Source organism: Pinus tabuliformis, chromosome 8, assembly GCF_031772625.1.
Source record: "Pinus tabuliformis cultivar Carrire ecotype Pingquan chromosome 8, CPIR1, whole genome shotgun sequence".
In the NCBI taxonomy this organism is placed as follows: domain Eukaryota; kingdom Viridiplantae; phylum Streptophyta; class Pinopsida; order Pinales; family Pinaceae; genus Pinus; species Pinus tabuliformis.
In genome coordinates, this window is record NC_142294.1 from 942,355,391 (window position 1) to 942,382,372 (window position 26,982).

The 26,982-nt window shown below is 39.2% G+C and overlaps 1 protein-coding gene across 4 annotated transcripts in view; it reads left to right on the forward strand.

Moving 5' to 3' along the window:
- Positions 1-26,982, forward strand: part of LOC149238602 (uncharacterized) — a 349,551-nt gene that overhangs the window by 177,013 nt on the left and 145,556 nt on the right. For all 4 annotated transcript variants that reach the window (XM_089373104.1, XM_089373107.1, XM_089373106.1 and 1 more), the window contains 3 exons: positions 8,816-8,961; positions 9,448-9,595; positions 9,713-9,796. In XM_089373104.1, the coding sequence (XP_089229230.1) occupies positions 8,816-8,961; positions 9,448-9,595; positions 9,713-9,796 (378 nt within the window). The remainder of the gene's footprint in view (positions 1-8,815; positions 8,962-9,447; positions 9,596-9,712; positions 9,797-26,982) is intronic.

Below are 26,982 nucleotides of genomic sequence, written 5' to 3' on the forward strand. Positions count from 1 at the left end.
AGGCGCTCCGGAGCCGCTCCCGCTCGGAGTGTGAGTTGGGAGCAGGAGCGTGAGGGGGGGACGCTGTAGGAATTTACAGGGTAAGTTCCTCAGAAAGAACACCAAAAGGACACCGCTCACAACCAGATCACAGATCAATACACCAGTATTTTTGACGTGGTTAAAACCCTCAAAGAGGGAAACAGTCCACGGCCTGAGCCAACGCGGCCACTTCAGGCAATTTATTAATCAAAGAATGAAAATTTACATAAGCTTCTCTCATGCACGGATTACCCTACAAATGATCCTCCATGCGCTTTAAATAGCAGTGAAACATGAATCTCCGATTACTCGCGATTAATCACGAGTCAAACTCTGCTCTTCCATCAAACGATCCGATTCAACTTTGGGCGAGTCAAACTCGCGTTAACTCACTGATTAATTGCAATTTAGGCAACTGAGGTGATTTTCAGCCCTCAACTTGGCGAGCATGGGTTTTAAATTTTAGGGTTCTCGCATTTTTCGTTGTGTGGTTTAGTTAGGTTACGTTGGTCTGTAACTGACTTCTCACAGCTCAGGCCCGCAACTCATACACCGAGAGGTAATAGAGGCATGGTTTCAGTTTTAGTTTACTCCGCGTAATAGAGTTGCAGTGTAATAGAGGCGTAGTGTGCAGTGTGCTCTAGTGTAGCTTAAGCGTGTGCTTTGTCAGAGATTTCAGTAGCAAACCATTATCGTATCATTTCAACAGCAATCAAGAGATTTCAGTTACTGCTTTTTTACTGATTATTATGCAGTATTTTATAAACTTTTAGAAGCAAATGCTTCTGGTTCTATGTAGTCATTGGTTAGGAGTTAGGACTTAGTACTTTGGATCATGTTTGGACTCGTAACATATACGAGATACTTATTCATTCATGATATTTTGGACATCTATTGATATTATGCATTGTTTGATCATGGCTTTATTGAATATCAATGAATTTTTTTTTTTTTTTTAATTCAATATGTGTATATCTATTTATTGAATTCACCGATTTTTTCCCGATTTTTCCTCAATCCGATTAAAACTCTTCGCTCTTTTGCCTCGCCGATTTATTGCCGATTCCGAGTCTGGTAACATTGTTAAATAGAATTCATGGACCAATCGGGTGTCAATCCACGGATCAAGTGTCGGTAATACCGAGGAGAGAATGAACCGTTAGATCACTACATATCGTGACCGTCGGATTGTAAGTTACAAAATGTACAACGGTAAAGAAACACACTTTACCTAACTCTATACCTAACTCTATACTAGACCAAGTTGTACTTAACTATTTCCTATGTGTCGGAATATCCTAACATCCCCCCTTAAGAACAACTTGGGATAGGATTGAAGGATTTACAAATATGACACAATAGGAGAAGGAAGGAGGCACTAGAGCCTATCCCCCCTTAGTGACAACTTCTTGAACTCCAACCATAAATCGAAATTTAGTGAACTTCGCCTCTGTGAGAGCCTTTGTGAAGATGTCTGCAACTTTATCATCTGTTGAACAATATTGCACTTCAAGAACATGGTCGTGAATGAGCTTTCTGATGAAGTGCATGTGCAGTTCAATGTGTTTGCTGCGCTGATGTTGAACTGGATCTTTGCATAGCTGAATGGCACTTTGATTATCACACCAAAGTGTAGTCGGATGCTGCTGCTGAAAGCCAAATTCTGACAGGATCTGACGAAGCCACAAGGCTTCCTTACTAGCTTCTACGGCACCACGATACTCTGCTTCTGCTGATGAAAGAGAAATGGCACCCTGTTTCTTGCAAGCCCATGTAATAGGTCCTGAACCAAGAGTGAACACATAACCGACAGTAGACTTCCGATCATCAGGGTCACCAGCCCAATCGGAATCAGTGAAACCAACCAATAGAGGAGCTGCTTCGGCACTGTAATGAATCCCAAACTGAACTGTACCTCGAACATAACGAAGTATTCTTTTAGCTGCTTTCCAATGACTTTCACGGGGGTTTTGCATGAACCGAGCAACAAGGCCAACAGCAAAGGAAAGGTCAGGACGAGTATGGGTTAAATACAAGAGTTTTCCTACAAGTTGACGGTATAATGTAGCATCAACTTCAGGAGAAGTACAAGTGACTGAAAGTTTGACTCCAGACTGAAAGGGAGAAGGGGCTGGCTTACAGTCTTCCATGTGAAAATGACGTAGAATATCACAAGCATACTTGGACTGGGAAAGGGAAATACCCTCCTTGGATTGCAAGACTTGAAGACCGAGAAAATAGTGTAAGTGTCCTAAGTCTGTCATTTCAAATTTCCTTTTGAGGCTAGACTTCACATGGTTTATAAGGTTGGGATCACTACCAGTAAGGATAAGATCATCAACATAAAGAACAAGGATGATAAGGGAGTTGCCCACTTTCTTGGTGTAGACAGTATTGTCAGAATGACACCTAGAAAAGCCAGATTCTAAAAGAAAGCTATCCATTTTGGCATACCAAGCCCGAGGAGCTTGCTTGAGACCATAAAGGGATTTCTTAAGTCGACAAACAAGGCTGGAGTCTGTTTGTATGAAGCCAATGGGTTGTTCCATATAGATTTCTTCATGCAAGTCCCCATGCAAGAAGGCAGATTTAACATCCATCTGATGGACTTCCCATTTGAAAGAGGCAGCAAGGGAAAGAACAAGGCGGATAGAGTTCATTTTGGCAACAGGGGAGAAGGTTTCAGTGTAGTCAATGCCTTCAACCTGTGAAAAGCCCTTAGCAACAAGACGAGCTTTATGTTTATCAACTTTCCCATTTGGTCCATACTTGGTTCTGTAAACCCATTTGCATCTAACAAGTTTTCGTCCCTTTGGTTAAGGAACAAGATCCCATGTATCATTTGCCAATAATGAATGATATTCTTCATTCATAGCTGCTTCCCAATCTGGATGGCCTGAAGCTTCTGCAAAGGTGTCAGGATCATAATTTACGGGAGCTTGAGCCAGTAAAGAAGAGGCTCTCTCGAACTGAGAACGTGTGCGTCGCTGATCTGTAGGATCACCGACAAGATCACCTGTTGCATCTCGAGTAGCACGAACCCATTTTGGAAGCTCAAGAGCTGAAGGAGGATCCTGAGATGGTGGGGGAGGATTGTCATCCTCACTTTCATCATCTGAAGAAGAAATGTTTTCAAAGGTAGAAGAGATAGGGAGAGGTGGCACATCCACCGGACTAGGCTCGCAGGCCGATATATTTTCATCAAATTTTACATCTCTTCTAATGATAACATTTTTGGACTTAAATGGAATAAGTCTATAGCCTTTTGCATCTTCAAAATATCCAACAAAAGTACTTTTTTCACTCTTAGGTTCTAAAGCTTTATGCTTTTCATCTGGAATATGGGCCCACGCTTCACTTCCAAAAACACGAAAGTGACTTACATCTGGTTTGATTGAGCTCCATGCTTCTTCTGGAGTGATATTCTTTAAAGCCTTAGTAGGAGTGCGATTTATTATGTAATTTGCACAGTTAATTGCTTCTGCCCAAAAACTAAGACCAAGTCCTTTAGATTGCAGCATACAATTAGCCATTTCCTTTAAGGTGCGATTCTTCCTTTCAGCTACACCATTTTGTTGTGGAGTATATGGAACAGTATGTTGCATTTGAATTCCATTCTCAGTGCAATAGTTGATGAATGTGTTTTTAACATATTCTCCGCCATTATCAGATCTTAACTTAAGAATTTGATGTCCAGATTGTTTTTCAACAAAGGCCTTGAAGGCCAAAAAAGTGTTAAATACTTCACTCTTGAGTTTTAAGAAGTATACCCAAGTGCGTCTGGAGAAATCATCAATGAAAGTTAAGAAATACTTGCAACCAGAGAATGACACAACTGGAAGTGGACCACATAAATCACTATGCACACGCTGTAAAGGGGCTGAGGCGTGCTAAGAGGCACGTTTTTCAAAACTGTCCCGATGATGTTTTCCGAGTACACATCCGGAACAAACACCATCTCTGCAAGATACCATAGGAAGACCTGTCACCATATTTTCTTTACATAGATGCTGAAGGGAGCGATAGTTTAAGTGACCAAATCGCTCATGCCAAAGTTTGCTCACTTCATCGTTATGAGCAACAAATATTGAGGGAAGATTTGATGACCCAAAGTTGTGAAACTTATACAACCTTGTAGAATCATCAGCAATGCCAGTAGCCAAAATCTGTTTAGGATCTTTTAAGTCCTTGATTACAACATCATGAGGTGAAAATTCAACGATTTTACCTTCACCTGAATGAGTTATCTGATATACAAATAGAAGGTTGCAGGATAAGGTTGGAACACATAATACATCATTAAACTGACCATTGTCTAGATGAACAGTTCCAGTCCCTACAACATTAAGAGATCTATCATCACCAACATATATATTTTTGGTGTTACAATCATTTAAAGAAGAGAACATGGCTTTGTTTTTGGCCATGTGATAAGAAGCTCCAGAATCAATGAGCCACTCATGAGAATGAGAAGAAGAAGATACATTTAATGCATAGCCAGACCGAGATGCTTGACAACCACATGCAGAAAGTGCCATTCCTGAAGATGAAGTTGAAGTTGAAGATTGCCCCAAATGGATGTTATGCTTCTTCATTGCTGCTTCCAAGGCTTCCATCTTTTTAAAGCATTTTGATTCTAAGTGGCCATCTCGATTACAAAAATTGCAATGTCTATCAGTCTTCTTCCCTTTGTTTTTATTTATCTTATCATTTTGTTGAAATGATTTTTCATTTTGGGGCTGAAATTGCTTAGGACCCTTGTTTGGTTTAGGACCATTCTTTTTAGGATATGACTTCTTAGGATTCTTTGAATTTGGTTGCTGCTGGGCGGCTAACGCTTTCTTGGAAGAGTTTCCAAGATTAAAAAGACCAAGATGTAAGAGTTTTTCTTGTTCTCTTATTAAAGAATTACAAAAAGAGTCAAAGGAAGGGGGCTTGTAGTCTTTTCCTTGAGAAATGAAGGCTTCTCTTGTAGAATGGAAGGTGGAAACAAGTACAGAGTAGGTTGGTCCCAACTTAGTAAGGATGGAATAAATAAGGTTACTATCTTCTTTCTTAACCTTAACACCTTCCAAAAGATATCGAAGGGTCTTGAATTTAGACAAGAAAATGCAAGAAAAATTATTAGGGTCCAATGTAAGCAACTCATTTTCAAGTTGATGGGCTCTAATTTCATTTTTAATCCCAAAAACTTTATTGATTTGTTCCATTGCTTCATGAGGAGTTTCAAGTTCTGCAATATGGAATCTAAGATCTGGAGAAATAGACATCCCTATCAAACCACGTGCTTGATCTTGTCTATTTTCCCATTTAGTAGCCTTGTCTTCATCTTTCGGTTTCTTTTCTTGGCCTGTGGCTATTTGGTAGAGACCTTTACTTCTAAGTAAATCCTCCATGTAGGACAACCATTGGAAGTAGTTGGTGCTGTCAAGGGTAACTTGGTATTGACTTTCCATTTCAACAGAAACTGAAGCTGAAGATGCTGAAAGTAAGTGTTCCAATGGATAGATCTCGAAAAATTAGGCTGGTTTAAAAAAAACGGCTCTGAAAAAGGCTTCCGGATGAAGAAGTTATGGCTTTTTGAAAAAAAGTTGTTGAAGTTGCCGACGAAGTGCGGGAATGTGCGGAAATGAAAAAGTCCGCCCCCACAAAATGGAGACTTGAACCCAAGACCTCTACTCTCTTAAAATAGCTTTGAACCAATTGATCTATACAGAAAATTAGAGAGAGAGAGAGAGAGAGAGAGAGAGGGGGGGGGGGCTTGGGTTGCGTGCTTGCTTTGAGAAAGCTCTTTTTCCCTACAAAACAAAAAACACAAAACCCAACACGGACATGCAAAGAAAACGAACCTTACGGCTCGAAGTTAGCTTTACCCAAAAAACTAGATGTTTTCAAAAATTGAACCTTGCGGCTCAAAGTTAGCTTTAGCAGAAAAACTAATTATTTTTCTCAATGTTTCTGATTTTCCGAGATCACACTAAGGTGCAGGGAAAAGAGCATACGGATGAGAAAAATCCTTCCTTTCTGTTTCTGATTTGCCCAGATCACACAGAGTCGCAGGGCAAAGAGCATACGCAGAAATGAAAGGTATAGATCCGGTTAAAAAAAAGCTAAATAAACTGAAACCGAAATAAGCAGAGAGAAAATAACAGTAAACTGCAAATAAACACTGTATACCTCCAGATCTTAAAAATGACGCAGCTAGGGCTACCGGAAACCTTTTCGCGTGAAACGAAAGGGGTTCCTCACTGGAACAGATGCTCCAAACACAGCAGAGCAGTCCTCTCGGCCCGAAAGCAGTCAGAAACAGCAGATCTAGGAAACGACAGTCGGATGCAGTTCTACCGGCTTCAGATTTGGATCACCAACGGACGCAGCCCTCAAATAGCTCTGATACCATGTAGGAATTTACAGGGTAAGTTCCTCAGAAAGAACACCAAAAGGACACCGCTCACAACCAGATCACAGATCAATACACCAGTATTTTTGACGTGGTTAAAACCCTCAAAGAGGGAAACAGTCCACGGCCTGAGCCAACGCGGCCACTTCAGGCAATTTATTAATCAAAGAATGAAAATTTACATAAGCTTCTCTCATGCACGGATTATCCTACAAATGACCCTCCATGCGCTTTAAATAGAATTCATGGACCAATCGGGTGTCAAGCCACGGATCAAGTGTCGGTAATACCGAGGAGAGAATGAACCGTCAGATCACTACATATCGTGACCGTCGGATTGTAAGTTACAAAATGTACAACGGTAAAGAAACACACTTTACCTAAATCTATACCTAACTCTATACTAGACCAAGTTGTACTTAACTATTTCCTATGTGTCGGAATATCCTAACAGACGCTCCCCCGAAACCCTGGTCTCGAGTCAAGTCAAAGTCATGATGTAAAGACCCTTTAAGGGCTCATGTATCAAGAAAATAAATTATTATTGATTTAAAATTATCTAGAAGCTACCAAGAGTTAGGTTGGACAGACCCTAAAGTTGGCCTAGATGAGGCCCATGCACCCACATGCAAAGCTATATAAAGAGGAACATTTGTCCTCTGCAAGACATACTTGAGCATCGAACATCTTGGGCAGATCTGAGGCAACATAGGAAGAGCGAAGTTCTGAAGAAGGCAGCGAAGTATCTCTCTCTCTCTGTTTGGTTTTGGTTTGATCCTCTCTCTTGGAAGCTGAACTTTTCTGTGGAAAACTAGGGTTTCCACAGGTCTGAAGTTGTGCAGTAAGAAGCAACAATCTTGTTTGAAGAAGCAGTTCATTGTCTTGGGTGGCTGGTCTGATCTTGGTGAGTTGTTTATGATCTATGTTCTTGGAAGTCTCCTTGAATTGATTCTATTTGAAGAAAGTTCTCTGGGTTTTTCCCCTGTTGAGGGATTTTGCACTGGCTTGGAGCCTATCTCTGGTGTCTCTATTGTTTTAATTGTGATCTTCTTGTTTGGCATTTATCTTGATGATGAACAAAACTGAAAATTAAAGAACTAATGTAATAAGCATCACAAGAACTTGTCAAGTTAATGAGAAATCCATTAATAAAAGCCCTAATGAAGCACCGCCCTAGATTTCTCAACACAGTATACTTGTTAAGATCTGAGCATGTCACTTGCAGGAATTGAACTTGGGTGGAGAGGATAGCAGTCATTCATCTCAACTACCCAAGCTAGACCAAATCGACATTGATTACCGTTTCCTGTATATTGTAAATGAATCATGAGATATGGTTATTATATTTCTGATTTAATATTGTACTGTCTATTCAGTTTTGTCTTGATTGGACTGCTATACAATTAATGGTGGTGTAATATTTGACATCTAACACATCTTATAAGTTATTGTACTCTTCATGTTTTTTGGCAACATGATTATTTGATGTTGTTATTAGTTTATGTTTAAAATATGAAAAAGAGAATATATTTCGTACTTTTTATTGATTGCTGATATTTCCTTTATTTTTTGGAAATCTCAAGTTTACGAACCCTTTTGAAATTAATGGTAATGATATTTAAAACACTTGTTCCATTGCTCCTATATAAAATGGTTAATCATAAAGGTTAACCTTGTTTTATGTGGAATAAAACTTGGAGATACAAGCATCTAGAACTCACCAACAGGCCAATTACAATAACGAAATGTTGAAAACCAGATGTCAAGAATACAAAACATGTCATGTTGCTATAACAGTCCAACAAGCTTGAGTGGATCATCTAATGGTTAATACAGTCTGGATCGGTTGAGATTATGATATTCTGTTATGATGAAAGATCATGTCTAGCAATACTTGCAAGGTCAATGTATCTCGATAGGGGATCACAAGTAATCTATTCTGTTATGATGAAAGATCATGTCTAGCCATACTTGCAAGGTCAATGTATCTCGATAGGGGATCACAAGTAATCTACCTAAATATGGAATAAATAGCAATAATAACAATGCAAAAGTGGGATAGTAAAATTGAAAATGTTATAGTTTCTAAATTCTAAAGAGATTTGAAATGTTATAGTTTCTAAATTCTAAAGAGATTTGAATCTTTGTCTATATATATATATAACATGTCCTCCTTGTCCTGTATCTGGGGTCACTGTGTCCAGTGTCAGATACTCATATTTCTGTGTCCTCCGTGTCCCATGTCATTGTGTTAGGTGAGTTCGGCAACAATTCATTTGAATGGCCAAAGCTTACATGCTACTTAGTTAATGCAAATTTAATTTGTACCTTCAGAACTTTGTGTTCTGCTATGTTTTGAATTTTGTATAGACGATAACTGGCTGGTGTATGCAGGGCATACCGATTCTGTTGTAGCCTTGTCTTTCAGTAATGATGGGATTTTACTTGCATCTGGTGGTTTGGATGGAGTAGTTCGCATCTGGGATGCTTCTACGGGAAATCTCATACATGTACTAGATGGCCCTGAAGGGGGGATTGAGGTAGAATTCTGATTCACATTTGATTTATTTTCTGTTATCACCTTTACTTTCAGCTTTTTTGTCATTGTCCATCATATTTAGTTTTGAATCAAGTAGGAATTGGTGTTCAGATTCTTCTTTCCAAGCTTCTATTCGTCAAGCAGAATCCCATGTCCGCCTCTGAGTTGTTTTCTAAGTTTCTGATTCTATTCTTTCCCGAATTCACATTTGATTTATTTTCTGTTATCACCTTTACTTTCAGCTATTTTTTTCATTGTCCATCATATTTAGTTTTGAATCAAGTAAGAAATGAGATTCTGATTCTTCTTTCTCAAGCTTCTATTGGTCAAGCAGAATCCCATGTCTGCCTCTGTGTTGTTTTCCAAGATTCTTATTCTCTTCTCTCTCAGACGTCTTGTTCTTTATTTTTTCTCAGATGTCTTTAATTATGATGTATTAAAACTAGTAGGATTTGGCTACCCCACATTCTTATACTTAAGCATGCAGTGGGTCAGATGGCATCCAAAAGGGCATTTAGTCTTGGCAGGATCAGAGGATTACAGTACTTGGATGTGGAATGCTGATCTTGGAAAGTGCCTTTCAGTATATACTGGTCATTGCGAATCTGTAACATGTGGCGATTTTACACCTGATGGTACTGATGCACAAATAATTTGAGTTGCATTAAAGCTCCAAAAGTTTATTTGATATTATCTCTATATGGATGAATCTGACAGAGGATGGCTACAATGATGCTTCAATATTGCTGCAGGAAAGACTATCTGTACTGGGTCTGCAGATGGTTCCTTGCGGGTATGGAATCCACAGACGCAAGAAAGTAAACTCACTGTAAAAGGTGAGTATCAAAGTATTTATATCCTTTTACTATCTAATGATGCTATCTGATATTGTGGATAACAGGTTACAGGACATCTTGGACCAAATTCTTTTTATTTGTCTTTTTGAACCCAGAAACTTTTCTGCAGTGTAAAGATTCGTGTTTTAAAAACATTATGCCAACAAATAACATAGAATTAATCTTTATGCCAGCGTATAGCAGAGAATAAATATTTCTTTGGAATGTATTGGTTCTAATGATGGATCACATGGATCGATAAATTGATTCATCACATAGTTGGCACATTTGACCTGGAGACACTACCAAGACATTGATGTTTGGTATAACCATAGCATTTAATGTTCAAATGACCATAGCTTTGTCACTTTGTGGCAACCAGCAGTTCATATCGAGTAAGATAAACAAAATCTAATCTCCTTAGCTGAAATACTAGCCACAAATGATGATGTAAAATGATGCCTCCAAGTCAATAATGTCTGGTAATTACCGAAATGTAACAGCTTTATTAGTATTTTACTATTAATTCAAGTTAGCCCATTCAATTGAAAATCTTACAAATTGAATAATCTTCACAGCTTTCTATTCGATGTTCTGAATCTAGAAACTTGGATGATAATTTGTCATGGAGTACAGTTAGTGGCCTTTGTATATGCATTGCCACTCAATTTGGTTGCCAGATGAGATTAGCATGTTAAAGACAATAAATGAGAGAATTGTGTGAATGAGATATTCGATGCAAGTAAAGGTAGTTTGAAAGTGTGGAAGGGTGGGATCATTGGAATTGAAGAGCAAGATCAGGACGATGACTTTGTGGGCCTGAGGATGCATGATGCTCAGTTTTAAGATAACCGCTGGTTCAAGGTTGTATTTCTTTCCAGTTAATGCGAAGGTAAAATGCTGGACAAATCTGCAACTCTCTGCCTGAGAAGTGAATTTGCTAATTAATTTATAGTGAGGAAACCTTGTATATTGCCACTGTCAGCTTAGCACTCCACCTTCTCTTTAGTGGAATTTCACCACACGGGGGGCTTCCTAATATATATCACCTAAAAGGGTATTCTACATCAATAGGTACAAAGCAAGGTAAGAGAAAGGCTTGATCAAGGTACTTCTTACTTGTTTTAGGCACAATTATTTATGTCAAGGAACAACATACTATAGAGTAATCCTAGAGGAGAGCACGTGAATACTAGGGTTTCAAGATATGATTCAATAACAATGCATCTATCCATCCAAGCACAAGGAAAAGGTTTGCTTGAAAGGCATGATCAACAATAGGGAAAGGCAAACCTTCAACGAGCCCTATGTTGATTCCATTTTTCAGGACTAGGGTTTCAAGATGCCCCAATTTGCCTAGGGTCGATGACATCAGCCCTAAAGAAGCAATTCTTACCAAGGAAGAAACTAGATTTTGAGTTGATAAAGTCAAACAAAGTGAAAAGATGCCAAATCATCCCCTGCGTGAAGCTAGACTTAACTAGTGGAGTCGCCAGGTGAAGTATTTTATCGTGCTGACCTCTTATTCACCATTAAGAGGCAATTCTAGTCGTTGTCCCATGGAAAAACTTGAAACTTCGATCCTTGACAATGGCACAAATCTGATGTTGTATCTTTGTAGAAAGTTCTAGGTTGGGGAACTATTCCAAATCATATAAGTAACAATTTAATTTAATTATATGACTAATGTAGTAAACATTTAACACTTATAAAATCTAAATATTTCTAAGGATCTCAAAGGGCATATTTTCATTCATAACAAGAATGATATTTAAGTTGAGTTTCAAAACATAAATAAAGAAAATTCTATAGCTAAACATAATATGTTCAAAACATGACAAAAGGAAACAATTAAAAGATATAGATGAACTAAATTAAACATATATTTTAGTTAATTAATCTCTTTAATGATTATAACTTTACAGTGGGTTGTCAAGGAGATTGATATTCAATCTAGCCTTACCCTAACTCCTATGATACATTGAACATATGCATAATTAAATTATGGAAAACATAAATGAATAGCTGGAAAAACTCACATGGACCAGTGTTGCACACATCGCGATCGGGATTTAATATCGTTAAAATCTGGAAAAAATCGTTTGGCACATGGACGACGAAAAGATTTTTTTCGCGATTTTTTTAAAAATCGAATCGATAAAAATCGCGCTTTGAATCGGCAAAATTAAAAAATCGCGATTTTACGATTTTATCGCGATTTTATCGCGATGTGTTGACATCAGAAATATTTTAGAGTATTACAATGGTGTCACTGGATCATCACAAGGGTTCAACCCTTCCTTCTTCGAAATACAAAATACTTATAGAGTGTAATTCAAAAATATCTAGATCTGAAATAAAATTTATTACAAAATGAAATATTATCCAAAACTGATTTGGATATTACAAAAATAGAACACAAAAATATCTATTCTAAACTGATTTGAATAATCAACACACAATTTGATGTTATTGTTTGATGACTACTGTTGGAAACTGAATTTTTTTTATTCTCCTTCTTTCTTTGCAATTGGTTACTGAATCTGTGGATTATGTTTTACTCGATGAGTTCAATTAATTTATCCCATCTTTTATCATTTGGGATAGAAAATTTTGCTACCTTTCTATATGCCTCATCGACCTCTGTGTATTTCTCAGAGGTTGGCCTAGTAATAATCAAGTGTTGAATTTCATTTGAATAAAAATATCAAATTCAAGGCCTTCAAGAAATTCTTTACCACTGATCATCCCATTGACTCTTGCAAACTTGGTTTTATCTACTTCTATCTCATGCAATATGTGCTGGTAATTTTCTAGTGGAATCAATTGGCCACTAGAATCTTGTAGAGCTGGAAGTCCTTTCTGGCACAAAACATTGAACACTTTATGAAATGTTTTACCTGTTGCCATTTTGCCTTAATAGTAGCAACTTGCCTTGAAGGGCCGATAAAGATAAGGGAGAGGAAAAGATAAAAGTTTTCAAGGTTTTGGATCATCAAAAGGGATCCCAGTGCATTTCCTCTACTTGGGTGATCGAGTCTTAGGGATTTAAACCGATGTTGCACGACTCGTACTCACATAAGACTTGTTTGGCTATTGACTTGACGACCCATATAAGACTTGGGAACAGACCCGTATAAGACTTGACAAAATACAAAAAAAAAACTTAAATATGGTAAATTTTAAGCACAAAAAAGAAAATGAAAAAAATTGAATGTTTAGGGTCTCCACAGGGCTTATGCAGGTCATATATGAGTCATATGTAGTTCTTCATGGGTTCAGTGCGGGTAGCTGAGTTTTATGCCGGTTTTGGCGAGTACGGGTAGAAACAACAGGTTCTATGTGTTGAAATTTGTAACTAGGTTCGGTCTATATAAATGTATTTGAGATGTACTTATCAAGAGAATGAAGACAATATTTTTATTACTAGTATTATGACTTATTAAAGTATGGGTTTCATGCTTGCATCATCATGTTTTAGGTCAAAGTCCCCATTGAGGAATTCTGCGATTTATTTCGAGTGATTAGAGTCATTGTACATTTAAAGAGACCCTTCTTGGGCTTTCAGATCATGTAAAAAGAATTATTTTTGAGTCAACAATGAATTTACTCTCCTCCACACCAAGTCGGCCTCAAGAAGATCAAATCAGCCTCAAGACAAGTAATTCGACCTCATAGAAGGGCCATAAATACAAGAAGTTCGAATTCATTTGGAGCATCTCATTCTCTCACATAGTTCGATCTCTGAAGTTGGAAGCTGGAAAAGTGAAAAATTATTTAAGAGCTAGAAAAGGAGCTGGAAAGAAATGCGAGTTTCTGGAGGAAGATAGAGGGCCTAAAGATTGAAATTTTGGGACAAATCTCACTCAATTCTGAGGTGTATCAAGGGAGATCGAAGTTCTCCAAGTTTGGTCGAAGTTGCTGCTGCTACTACTGCTGGGTCAAAGCTGCTTCTGGGTCGAAGATGCTGCTGATCCTTCCAGGTCGAAGTTTCTTGTGAAGGGTTGTCATCTGCAAGAAGGATTGAGCACTGACTAGGTGTGGAGGGAATCTTTGTCTTGGTCTACAGTCTTGGATTGTCTCGAGAAACCATGGAAGGAAGAATTGTTGACTGGGTTTTCCCCTAGATAGGGGTTTTGCCATAGCTTGTAATGCCCCCTTCCGAAATTAAATTGTTACTGGTTTATTTATTTTACAATTTTGACAATTTTGGAGGCCATGGGACCCATGTGATTTTTGGAAAAGATGTACGAAGGAAAAAGGGGTTGAAATGTTTTGTTGGCATAGCGTGGGGGCCACCCACATGAGGGAATACGCACCACCTTAGAGGGAAGTTCGAATGACTAAGGAGAGAAAGTCGAATTGCTAGTTAGAGGGGGCCTACGTGGGAAAAGAGGCCCACAAATTATAAATAGAGGAGGCTCAGCCTCATTTGGTATCTTTTTGATTTATTGAACTCAACTTTAGTTGCTCGAGCTGCTTAGCCGAGTTACTGTGCTGTTTAGCACACGAGTGTATCCGAGCGAAGATCTCAACCCTTGCTTCGGTGGACTTCGAGTGCCACCCTAGGAAGGCAATTCGTACTACCTTGGAGGAGAGCCAGCGGAGTTTCACGGTCACATCATTCAACATTTGTCTCAGCCAGTGCGTGTTTCTGGAGGATTCAGAAGGGGAACACGCAAGTGTTTCTTTTGGGTTCATCTAGGCAACAACTCTCGGGGGAGTTTGGGCATTGGAGCTACAGTGGAGGATCAACCTTTCGGGAGAGTTTTGGAGCAAGAGGTTGCTGCATTGGAGTAGTTCGATTTACAGTCACTTGGGCCTGCGTAGAGAGCCATCACTAGGCTCACGTGTGAGTGGGAGGAAGGAATTGTAGAGCTGGAGATGGCCGGGAGAAGTAGCAGATCATTTGGAAGGCCATTTGAGGAGGATTGTTGGAGTTGGGAGAGAAGAGGTTGACAGGATGAGTCACAACAACAAAATTCGAAATTGGAGGAGGGTCAAGCTATTAAGGGTGAATCTTTGAATGTTGGAACCAAGGGAAACCCTTTCTGGGTTTTTCCGGGTTTTGGGCAAGGATCAAACTCCTTATTTCATAGAATTTTCTGGGCAGATCTAAGGGGTCAAACAGGGGTCCCAACTCAGCCAGCAGCTAGAGGAGCTAAGGGGAATTTGGGCCAAAATTCCGAGGTCAACATTTGGCCGATTCCTTCGTGGATTATTCGGGGTATTTGGTGGAGAGGTTGGGGTTAATTTACCGTAATTTTCTGAGTGCCAAAGGTAGGGTTTCCATCAACATCTTTGCAACAGACAACATAGTTTCACAAGGGCAGTGCAGGGCATCATTGCAGCAGTTATTTGTGCCATCTGGGCTTGACATATTACCACCTGGGCTTGATCACACTTGCCATTGAGGCAGCGCAAGTGCACCACTTCCACATTATTGTACCTTCCTCCTAGATTATAATAAAATGGCTCAACTGTTGGTTATTCTTGGACTTTTTATGGGTGTGCACTGAATGTTTCAATTTTATGGTGTTGTTTTTATTGTTTGCTTTGCATAGCACTATTTTTCCTAGTTTGGAACATTACATGGCTGCCTGCCTACATCTGTTGTCCTTGTGTTATTGTTTTGGTAATTGCTTGATGAACTCAAAGATAAAAGAAGAACATAAAGATAAAAGAATCCCAAGGAATTATCTTTATAAGAGAATCTTTTTGCCTTTCTGATTTGCTAACAAGGTACTAGAGCTAAGGTGAAGGAGGAAAAAGACAGTCTTGAGTATCTACTAGAAGGAATCTAAAGGATTGATCTACGAATCATATAAGGAGCTTTTAGAAGAGAAGAAACTCACTATCTTCAAGGATAATGTTTAACACATTAAAGAATGAGAACAAGTTGGAAGGAGCATAAAGCTATAGATCTTGGAAGAAGAGAATTGACCTCATTCTTGAAAAGAACAAGGTCATGGATGTGGTCAGAGGGAAGGTGAAGAAACCTACCGAAGAATCCAGTGATGCAGACAAGGTGAAGTATAAGGAATTGGAAATATTGGCTATGACTCTGATGGTAGAAAGCATTAAGGACAATCTTGTCCCATACATTTCCAATATAGACCATGCTCAAGAAATGTATGAAGCATTGAAGTTTTCAACTCACTCAAGGGTCTAGGTGAATCCATTGAAGAAAGCACAGTTGTCCAAAAAGTTTTGAGATCACTTCCAGAACGGTTTGATTCCAAAGTCAGTGCCATAGAAGAAATGAAGGACTTGGATGACCTAAAAATGGATGAATTCCATGAGATTCTCATTGCATATGAAATGAGAAAAGGGATCCCAAACTCTAAGGAAACTGCATTCAAGGCTTCAAAAACATTGAAAAAAGGGAAAAATTGTAGCAATGATGATTTCGATACTGAAACAGAACTAGCCGTGATGATTCTGATATTGAAACATCAAAAAAAGGGAAAAATTGTAGCAGTGATGATTTCGAACTCAAAGGTAAGTATCCTCTCATTTGTTTCAAGTGTGGTAGAATAGGAAATTATGCTGGAAAATGTCGTCATAAATTTGATAGCGATGATGAAGATGAATACAAAAAGAAGATGGTCAAGAAGAAAGGGTCATATAAAAAGAATTCTTGCCCAAATAAGATGACTTTGATGAAGAAGAATTCATGATTACAAAGAAAACTAAAAATACCTTTTTACTCAAAAGGGATAATGATGAGTTTGATGAAGAGGATGACTATGCTAGAAGCAGTGAAGTGTTATTCATGGCATTCACAAATGATGATGATTTCGAAAAAGAAGAAGGAAATGCAGATGAATTACTAATGAGTGCTATTGAACAAAATGATAAATTAAGGAAGAAGGTCATTTCCCTCAAAATAGAAAAGGAAGAAGCAAAAAGGAAGGAAGAATTCTTGAACAACAAACTAAAAGAAAGATAAGAAATATGCGAAAACGTGAAGCTGAAATTGTCTATCTAAGGAAAGAGTTGAATCAAGCTAATAAGAGCTAGCAAAGTTCTCAAACTCTTGATACCATCCTTAATGCTCAAAGACGCCAACATTATAAGACTGGAATTGGTTTCAAAGGTGAATCATCAGGCTCAAAGAAGAATGCAAATGAAGAAATCCAAAGACGTTATGCTGACATCCTTTGCAATCCTACAAATAAAGAGAAGCCGTTCAACCTAGAACAAAGATCCACCTACAACAAACCAAGGAATGAAAGAAAGCTATCTCCAGGAAAGAATATTGCATCAAGTCAAGGCTATCCAAACAGGTATCAAACTATCTTTCTTGGTTATTGTTTTTACTGTAAAAATTTTGGTCCTTGAGCTAAGCATTTCAAGGCTTAGAAGGATAATAGTTCGAGGAGTTATAAGACTAATTATCAAAATAAGCTGCTTGGCTAAAAAGAGCAAGGTCAAATCAAGACCTATAACTCATTTGATCCTTTGGCTAAGTATGATCTAGTATATTCAAAATGCAATGATTTAGATCATGATGCATAAAATTGTCCACTTATGTCAAAAAGGGAAAAGTTGAAGGAGGAACCCACTACAGATAAATGTGGTCTAGCTTTATGTGCACAAAGTGATGAAAATCAATGGTTTGTGGATAGTGGATGTTCAAGACACATGACAGGTGACCAAAAGAAGTTTATCTCATTAAACAAAAAGGATGGAAATGTATCCTTTGGAAGTGGATATGCCAAAATTGCTGGAAAAGGGACAATTGCTCTTGTTAATGGAAAGGGAAAAGTACAAAACACATTGCTGATAGAAGGGCTCAAACACAATCTTCTAAGCATTAGCTAGATTTGTGACCAAGGATATAATGTTATCTTCAGTACTAAAAATTGTGAGATGAGAAAATCCTCTTCACGAGAACTTGTGGGAAAAAGAGTAAGAGCACCAGATAACATATATTTTTTGAGTAAAATTCAAGAAGAAAAATGCGATATGAGTCAAACAGATGAAAGCTAGTTATGCCACAAGCAATTGGGACATCTAAACTTTGACAACTTGGTAAAAATCAGCAAAACAAGTGCAGTAAGAGACATTCCAAAAATTCTAAAGCCGTAACAGGTTGTGTGTGGCCCATGTCAACATGGAAAGCAAGCTAGAGCTTGCTTCAAAACTAAGGAAATCTCAACATCAAAGCCTTTGGAGATCATATATGCATATTTATGTGGACCAACCATAACTCCAACTCTGCAAGGAGAAAGGTACTTTGCTCTATTTGTAGATGACTATACTAGAATGATGTGGGTATTCTTTATAAAGTTTAAATCCAAAGTTCTTGAATGTTTTAAGAATTTCAAAGCTCTTGTGGAAAATGAAAAAGAATAAAAAATCAAGTGTCTTAGAACAAATAGAGGAGGAGAATTTACTTCAAAGGAATTCAATGATTTCTGTAAAATACATGGAATCAAAAGAGAACTTTCCATAGCTAGAACTCCTAAACAAAATGGAGTAATGGAAAGAAGAAATAGAATTGTGCAAGAAATGGCGAGAACAATGTTACCAGTCGCTGATTTGCAAGCCAAGTTTTGGAGAGAAGCCGTTGGGGCAGCATTGTATGAATTATGACCAACTAAGACCAAATAATGACAAAACTCTGTATGAATAATGGAAAGGAAGACCCGCTTCAGTAAAATATTTTAGAATTTTTGGAAGTAAATGCTTTATAATGACTCACCAGGCAAGTTTGATTGTCGTGTTGATGAAGGAATATTTCTTGGATATTGTACAAGGAGCAAAGCATACTGTTAAAATTGGAAACTAGGGCCAAACTCCACATGGGTCATCTCATTTATGACAACTGATATTTTTCTTGGATATCTCTCTCCGAGAGGTGTAGGATTGATCTAAAGATCATCCGATTCTGATATGTAAAAATGGAGATATGAATTTATTTGTATTATTGACAAATTGTCACGGTCGGCTAGCAAGAAAAATAAGCATTTTAACTCCCAGCTCATCCTCAACGATGCATATAAAAGGAGGAGACCTCAAGTCATTTTATGACCATCTCATCTCAGGATCTCTTTCTCCACTTGTTTGGGCATGTCTTCTCTAAAGGAGGACTTGGTGGAAAGAAGGATCTCAAGCCCTAGCCGCAACAAAGAAGGAGCCTTATGACAGCGTGAAGGAGCCTGCGAGGACAACGTGGGAAATTCTGGTTGTTGTAGGTGACAGCGTGGTGAATGAGGCTGTTCTAGGGCATGATTTAAGGACTGGTTGAGGTATGTTTGCAAGGCAGGGAAGCCACAACTATAAGGAGAAGTTATGCATTGAAGAGGTCTGCCCTAAAAGGCTAAGAACAGATCAACATAGGGCTGAATGTGTATGCGGTTAGGTGCTTGAAGGTGCAGATAGCTAGGCCGAGTTCTTGAAGGCTAAAATGTTGCTGATTTGATGGTGTTTGGGCATTGTTTTGGGGACTGTTTGCTATAGGGGTTGCTATGTGCTAGGCCGTAGGCTATAGCACCACAACAAGGGCTGCGTAGGGCAGTCAAGGCTTGGCATATGTCCTAAGGTAGCATCGTAGCAAGGGAGGGGCTCCTCAAGGGTGTGCCACAACTCTCTAAGGGATTGTTTGGAGACTATCAAGGGAGTTTAGGGCTGTAGCAAGTGCCCTAACCAGAACAACAACCAACAACGGAATGCAAACAGAATTATGAGCAGTGTTTTGAGCTGATTGAGCTTGCTGTTTGAGGCTGAAGTTGACTGGGTTTGACCGAGCTACTTAGAGGAAGAATTTTGCCCTGTTTGACCATCATTGGCTTTTCTAGTCAGGGCTTATCTGCTGCCATAGACTATTAGATTTGTAACTTGTACTATCTCTCTCTCTGTTTAACTATTGAAGAATATAAGAAGAATTAATCAAGGGTTTCCCCACATTGGGGGTTGTCCCTAGCTGGTGCCACATCTTGTGTCCTCTTGTCTTGGCTTGTCTTCTACTGTTTATGTTTATCTTCTATCTGCATTTTACTATCATGCTAATGTGATTTCTAATCTGATATTGATATTGGGCTAATAAAGAAGTTGGAGTAAATTGCTATTAAGCATAGAACATACCAAAAATTAACATGGTATCAGAGCTGAGGTGAAGACAAAGCCCAAACAAGAGTGAAAGAGAAATCACCAAAGACAGCTGGACAAGGACTAAAGGCTCAATGGGTTCCTCATCCCACTTCTCGGCTGAAGACAAGCTCCATGAAAAGTCTGACTATCATGGATGGAAGATGTCTCTTGATTTGACCTTGGAAGGACAGTACGTGTTGGATTATGTGAATGGTAAAATCCCCGAGCCTCCTTCAAATGCACCGGCTACTGCAAAGACCAAGTACAATAAGGATGAAGTCAAAGTGAAGAAGATTATCAAAGATTCCATTGACAAGCATATGGTGGCCTACATCTCCGATTTGAACACCTCCAAGGAGATCTACCACAGGTTGGTCAACATGTTCAAGGTTAGTGATGCAAATCAAATTTTATTTTTCAAAAATAAGCTGAAGGATATTAAGAAGGGCAAGGACGAGGATATTCAATCCTACTTCTTAAGGATCACTGAGATCAAGAATGATCTACTTTATATTGGAGAGGTCATTCCTGATAGGGAACTTACTATCACTACCCTTGGAGGATTCCCACCCGAGTGGTATATATTTAGAACCACTATTCTCAATAATGATCGAATTCCAAGGTTTGAAGAATTAATGTCGAGATGCATTCAAGAAGAAACAAGAATGGTGGAGCAAGAAATGCCTTCTAATAGAGGCAACCCCACTACTTTCTCTGCTCATGCCAAAAGGAGAAATAATGCAGGGTCTAAAGGTCATTTCAATGGAAATCCTGGATCTAAGGGTGGAAGGAAGGGCAGGTGCTTTGTTTGCAATAAGTTTGGTCACTATGCAAGGGAGTGTCCAAATAGAAGGGACACATCACATGATGATGATCACAATCATTCTAAGGGCAACTTCAACAACAACAATCAAAGGAATGGCAGGTTCAATGGCAAAGAAAAAAGGGACGAGGGACATCAAGGAAATGGTCAACCCTCCAAGAGAGCAAGGAACTCTAGGTATGAAGAATCAAATGTTATTAACAATAAGAAAGAGGAGTACTATCTTATATCGACCCTCTCCACTACCTCTCCATCGGACACTTTGGGGAATTCACTAATTGATAGTGGTGCCTTAAGGCACTTCACCGGATACAAGGAAGCTCTCTCTAATTTGATAGAGAAGGAGACAAACTTGGAGATTATCCTTGGAGACAATGCCACCTATCCTGTGAAGGGAGTAGGGAATGTTACCCTTCAATTGAATCAAGGTAACACGATTCATTTACAAGAAATTCTATATGTACTTGATCTCAAGAAGAACCTGGTGTCCATTTCGGCAATGGAAGACAAAGGATACAAGGTGGCATTCATCGATGGAAAGGTACGTGTTTGGAAAAGGAATTTTAAAGATGCTTTTACTCTTGGGTTCCGAGTTGACACTTTGTATCAAGTTGGAGGAAGTCCACTGGGAGCCATGTCTTGCGACACATCTCTACAATCCGAACTATGGCATCGGAGGCTTGCCCATATTCATTATAAGGCTCTACCTGATGTGAGACAGATGGTGACAGGTATGCTTGAGTTCAAAGTAGAGCATGAAGGTGTATGTCCGGGATGTGCTAAAGGAAAACTTACAAGGGGACCATTCCCCTCAAGTAATAGCAAGACCACATATATATTGCAGTTGATCCACTCCAACATATCTAGTATGATGCCCGTAAACTCTTTGAGAGGATACTTATATTATCTCACTTTTACAGATGATTATTCTCGTAAGACTTGGATCTACTTCTTGAAATTTTAGGATGAAGAGTTCACCTGGTTTTGTCACTTCATAGCCATGATCGAAAACCAATTCGAGAAGAAAAGAAGTGCAGTAAAGTTCAAGGCTCGCTTTGTTGCTTGAGGCTCCTCTCAAAAGGAAGGTGTAGATTACGATGAGATATTTGCACCTGTTGCACGATACACCACCATCCGCTCGATCATAGCCCTTGTTGCCTTGCAAGAATGGAACCTACATCAGATGGATGTCAAGATCGCTTTCTTGCATGGTTCGATTAAAAAGGAAGTCTATGTGGAATAACTCGAGGGGTTTGAGGTTCATGATCGAGAATCTCATGTATGCAGGTTGAAGAAAGCTCTCTATGGCTTGAAGGAAGCACCCCGGGCTTGGTATGAGTGGATTGATAGCTATTTGATGAAGCTGAGATTCACTAGAAGTGAAGCCGATCCATACCTTTTCCTTAAGGTTGAAAATAATAAACCTCTTATACTGGTACTTTATGTGAATGACCTCTTTCTAACAGGTGCAGACCCACGAGTTGCCTTCAGAATTTGAGATGAAGGACCTAGGACTGATGCACTACTTCCTAGGGTTGGAAGTCTGGCAAAAGCCACGAGAAATTTTCCTATCTTAAGGAAAATATGTTGTGAAGATATTGGAAAGATTTGGGATGGCAGACTCTAAGCTTGTGACTACCCCGATGGAACTTAACTTCAAGAAGTTATGTGGTAGTTCTGCCGGACTTGAATTGGGAAACGCTTCTGAGTATCGTCAACTCATAGGAGCACGGATGTTCTTGATGAACTCCCGTTCGGATATATGTTTTGCAGTTAATACGTTGAGCCAATATATGGTTGAGCCTCATCATATACATTAGATTGGTGCCAAGAATCTTCTGAGATATCTTTGGGGCACAATCATTCATTGACTGAGATACATTGTTGGAGATGTGAGGTTGCATGGTTATTCGAATACTGATTGGGGCGCCAGTGTTGTGGATCGCAAGAGCACTTCTGGATGCTGTTTTTCTTTGGGTTCTGCTTCGATATCCTGGATGAGCAGGAACCAGAAATCGGTTGCATTGAGCATTGCCAAGGCCAAATACATAGCTGCTAGTATGGCCTCCTGTGAAGCTGTCTGGTTATGGAAGCTCTTCAGTGAGCTGTTTGGACATGTGCTAGATACCACCGTGATCCTCCGTGACAACCAAAGTGGGATCTGATTATCAGAGAATCCCATATTTCATGATTGCTCCAAGCACATAGATATCAGGTACCACTTTATTCGGGATATGGTACAACGAGGAGCAATAAGGTTCCATCACATTGGGACTAATGAACAGGTCGCCGATATTTTGACAAAGTGCCTGGGGAAGGTCAAGTTCTTGGCCTACCGAGAACGCCTTGGAGTCGTGGATAGACCCACTTATGATGGTCCTGTATGATATGGACATTGAGCTCTGGGAGCTTTGGGGGGCTTGGGGTACTTCTTGGAGCGATGAGTAACTGCCTCTCTCCCAGAAATGCGACCCTCTTACTGGTATTGTGAAAATGGTAAGGTGAGACTCCCTCCTTAGGCTGGCACTCGAAGTCCACCGAAGCAAGTGCTGAGAACTCCGCTCAGAGACACTCGTGCGCTAAAATACACTTGCAGACTTGGCTCCGCTCAAGCGTGCTCTTGTCTTAGGCAATTTTGTAAATGATAGATGAATGAGAAAAATGAGTCTCTCCTTCCTTTTGTCAAGCTGCCTCCAAACTTGCCCATGTGGGCCCACATCAAACTCCTCACATGAATTCCGCTCCAATTAGAGCATACTCCCCATGTGGGCCAAAATTCTCTTGTGGTGGCCCCCACTCTCCACCAAGGCCACAATTTTTCCTCTAGCTCTAACGTTGGTGTGCCTCTTATGCCCAAAAGTCAAATGTGGGTCGTCTAAGCCCACTTCTCCTAAGTGCATCCGTGTAATAAACCAAAAATGAGCAAAAATGATATTTACTTAGTAAAATACTAAGTAGGAACATCACATCATAATTCATTACCAATGAGTTCTAATTGCCAACTTCAAACTTCAAACTTAAATTGTCATATATTGTTTACAAAAAATATCATAATAAATATGAAAGAGTCAAGAGTTATAAAAACTACTAGAAACTAGAAACGACAAGTTAATCTATTATCTATTGCTAATGCTTGGGGCTCTTGCTGCCACATGAAATGTCTAATTTTTTAGTCTTGTTGGAAAATCAAGATCTTTGTCATTAATATCACCCTCTAAGCATTAACATAAGATAGAAAAAACATAGGCTGTCAAGTCAAGATTTTGTTTGAGTGATGGGTACATTTTTAGTAGGGTCATGATAGAGGAGTTCAACAACCAATGTCACTAACATCATGGTACATAGATGGATTCGTGCTCTTGATTAAATACAAGTTACATACCCTAATACATGAAAAAATCCAATGGAAACATTGCAATCCCCCTAATCCCGAAATCCTGAAAAATGATAATTCTGCTGGATTTTGAATGAGATCTAAAATTCTACTTTCTCCATATGAAATGCAATGACGTCGGAACCACTCTCAAACATTTTAAGTCATTTCACGGTAATGTTAAAAATTTAAGTAGAAGGATGAAAATGAAGATTAAGGAGAATGTCACTTTTACCTTAAGAATTTAACATTACCATGAATCACATATCATTACTAGGGCCATAGGCTTGATCATTAGGCTGCCCCACTACAAAATTATTCGTTTCTTTGAAAAACAATTGCATTTGGAATGTTATTGCAAAAAAGGCTAGGGAGTGAAAATTTCGCTCCCGAGTTCGCTCCGGAAATTGGCTCCTTGCGCTAGTGATTTCGGGAGCGCGCTTTGCGCCTTGGGAGCGGGTTCGGGGGGGGGGAGCCGCTCCTCCGCAACCTTGGACCGACTATTGCTGAAGTGCTCCCAAACACACCAAAATATTTTTATGATTGTCCTTTTTCTGAATGTTGCGACCATATTGGAGTAGCTTGTACTGAACTTGTTGTGGCCAACTGAACACTGCGCAACACTGCTACAACTACTCAAAAAGTGCTTTTAGACCCAACCACTTAGTATACCGTAGAAATTGAGCATAAAATAGTAGATGTGAGTCGTGACTTCTCTCGAAGATTCTCTTCATCAATTTACTGTGGAAGCTAAAGAGGTCTTCTGGCAGCTTCACGATTGGTCTGGATTCCTTGCCAAGAAGAATCAACTAGTATATGAGTTGCGTCAACAAGCCCAACAACTTTTCAATCAAGCTGTCATCACGAAAGATCTCAACCAACAAGAAGATTTATTTGCTTGGACTAATTCGTTGGAAAAACAAATTCACCAGGTTGAAGATGAATCACGCACTACTAAAGGTATCTTGCGTGACCTCAAACCGCCTACATAAACTCATTTCAGGAAGTTGCGGTAGCTCAACAACGATGTAGAGAACCACTGGCAGACCGTCATGAGTGGACGACCTGAGCACCCCGCTGCCAGACTCACTACACACTTTCTTGATCAGGCTACATTTTTGTTGGATTCCTGGAGGTCAGCGATAAATGACTACTTTTAGTTCGAAGCTGATGTTATATAGTCAGTGCCGGAGTTGGTTCCTTCGTTTTTTGGTAAACCGACGACATAGGAGGAAGAAACATAGGAAGAGGCACCACAACAACAAGCAAAAGCAGAAGCACCAACAAGAGATTGACTCGGGGCTAGTTGGGTCCTTCGTTTTTTCTAACAAAATTTTGGCAAATTTTGATCAAATTTGATTGGAAATCGATTGCGCAAAAGATCGTCGAAGAAAAGGAAAGGAATAAGTCAGGAACAACGATATGCCGAAGATGATGGGAGAAAGGAGTGGAAAAGGAAAAGGAAAGAGCAGTTAAAGTGGGGTTCACAAAGACCGCTAGAGAAAGATAAGCCTGCAAAATGAGCAGTCAAGGTCGAGTATGCAGAAGTCGCCAGAGAAGAATCAACGCATTGGAATTTGAAGGGATCTGCGAAGGCAATGGCCAGATCAAGCTAGAGGGAAGATAGTAGGGAGGGGACCGAAGAGTCCATGCCGAGATGTTGTCACTGCATCAATTGAGTTCCCTTTCTGTTCATTTCTCTTCTCTGAGTTCCATCATGTAATGTGATCCATGGAGATTGCTGCTCTTGATGTAATGACTATGTTACTGTGATGTAATGATGAACTTGTCTATTAATTATAAAAGGCAGTTTGCAAGAAATCTTTGTGTCCATGAGGTGTGATGAATTTTAAATTTTCTTTATTAGTATAAGTCAGAATGCTCTTTGCTGTCTTTATTTATGTTGCAGATCTGTTCTTCTTGCATGATGTATATGTTTGTTGATAAGGAACTTATGTTGTGATTGCATGGGATGGGTTCTCTATTGTGCTGTCCTTTGATGCTTCTCCACGATCCCTTATCTTGCCGAGTCTTGGCACGCCTCAGTTGAGACGCCTCCTTTTCTCTTTAAGTGAGGTGAAATTTCCAGCATAATGCTAGACTATAGCGGAATACTTTGTTGGCGACCTGTGTCTGAACCTAGGGTCTACCTCTGTTAAAATTTAAGCCAACAAGAATACTCCCGATGCTACCCAAAACATCAAAAAAATTTACAATCCACAATTTTTTTTTGAAAGAAACTGGGCACCTCTATCCTTGTACGACATTTAGAAAATTTTTGGATCAAACCCCCAAACAACAACCCTCCTCCTCCAACCTTTATGACCCCTTGTGCAAGTTGAAGCTCAACTTGTGCATGTTGTATGCCGGATTTGTGGCACATGTGAAGCCATGGCTCCTCCAAATCAACCTCCTCCTTCTGTGAGTCGCATGATCTTACAAAATCAGTTATATGACTGCGTTGGGGTGACTTCCTTGCTGTAGAAATATCTTTTGTCGGCTTTCCTCTCTTGGCCTTGAGTATTGCACTCACTGAGAAAGTCACTCTCTCAAATTGTGACTTTTTCCTCTCCTTATGCTTGTTTTTATAATTCCTTAATGAGCTAAATCCCTAATCCTAATCTCCAAAGTGATGGATGGCTAGGATTAAATCCTAACCCACTTGAGATCAACGATTAAAATTTAAACAGATTCACTAAAGTAAATAATTTACTGTCCTTAGTTTCTTTGGCTCAATAACCAACATTAATTAGCTTAATTAATGTGTCTTTTATAAGTTAGGTTAAATCATAAAAACAACTTAGTAGATTAAGCAAGTTCCCTAAGGAGGTTTTGGATGAATCCTGTGTGCTTGACACTTTGCCAATCTGCTGCTACAAACATTATCAGACG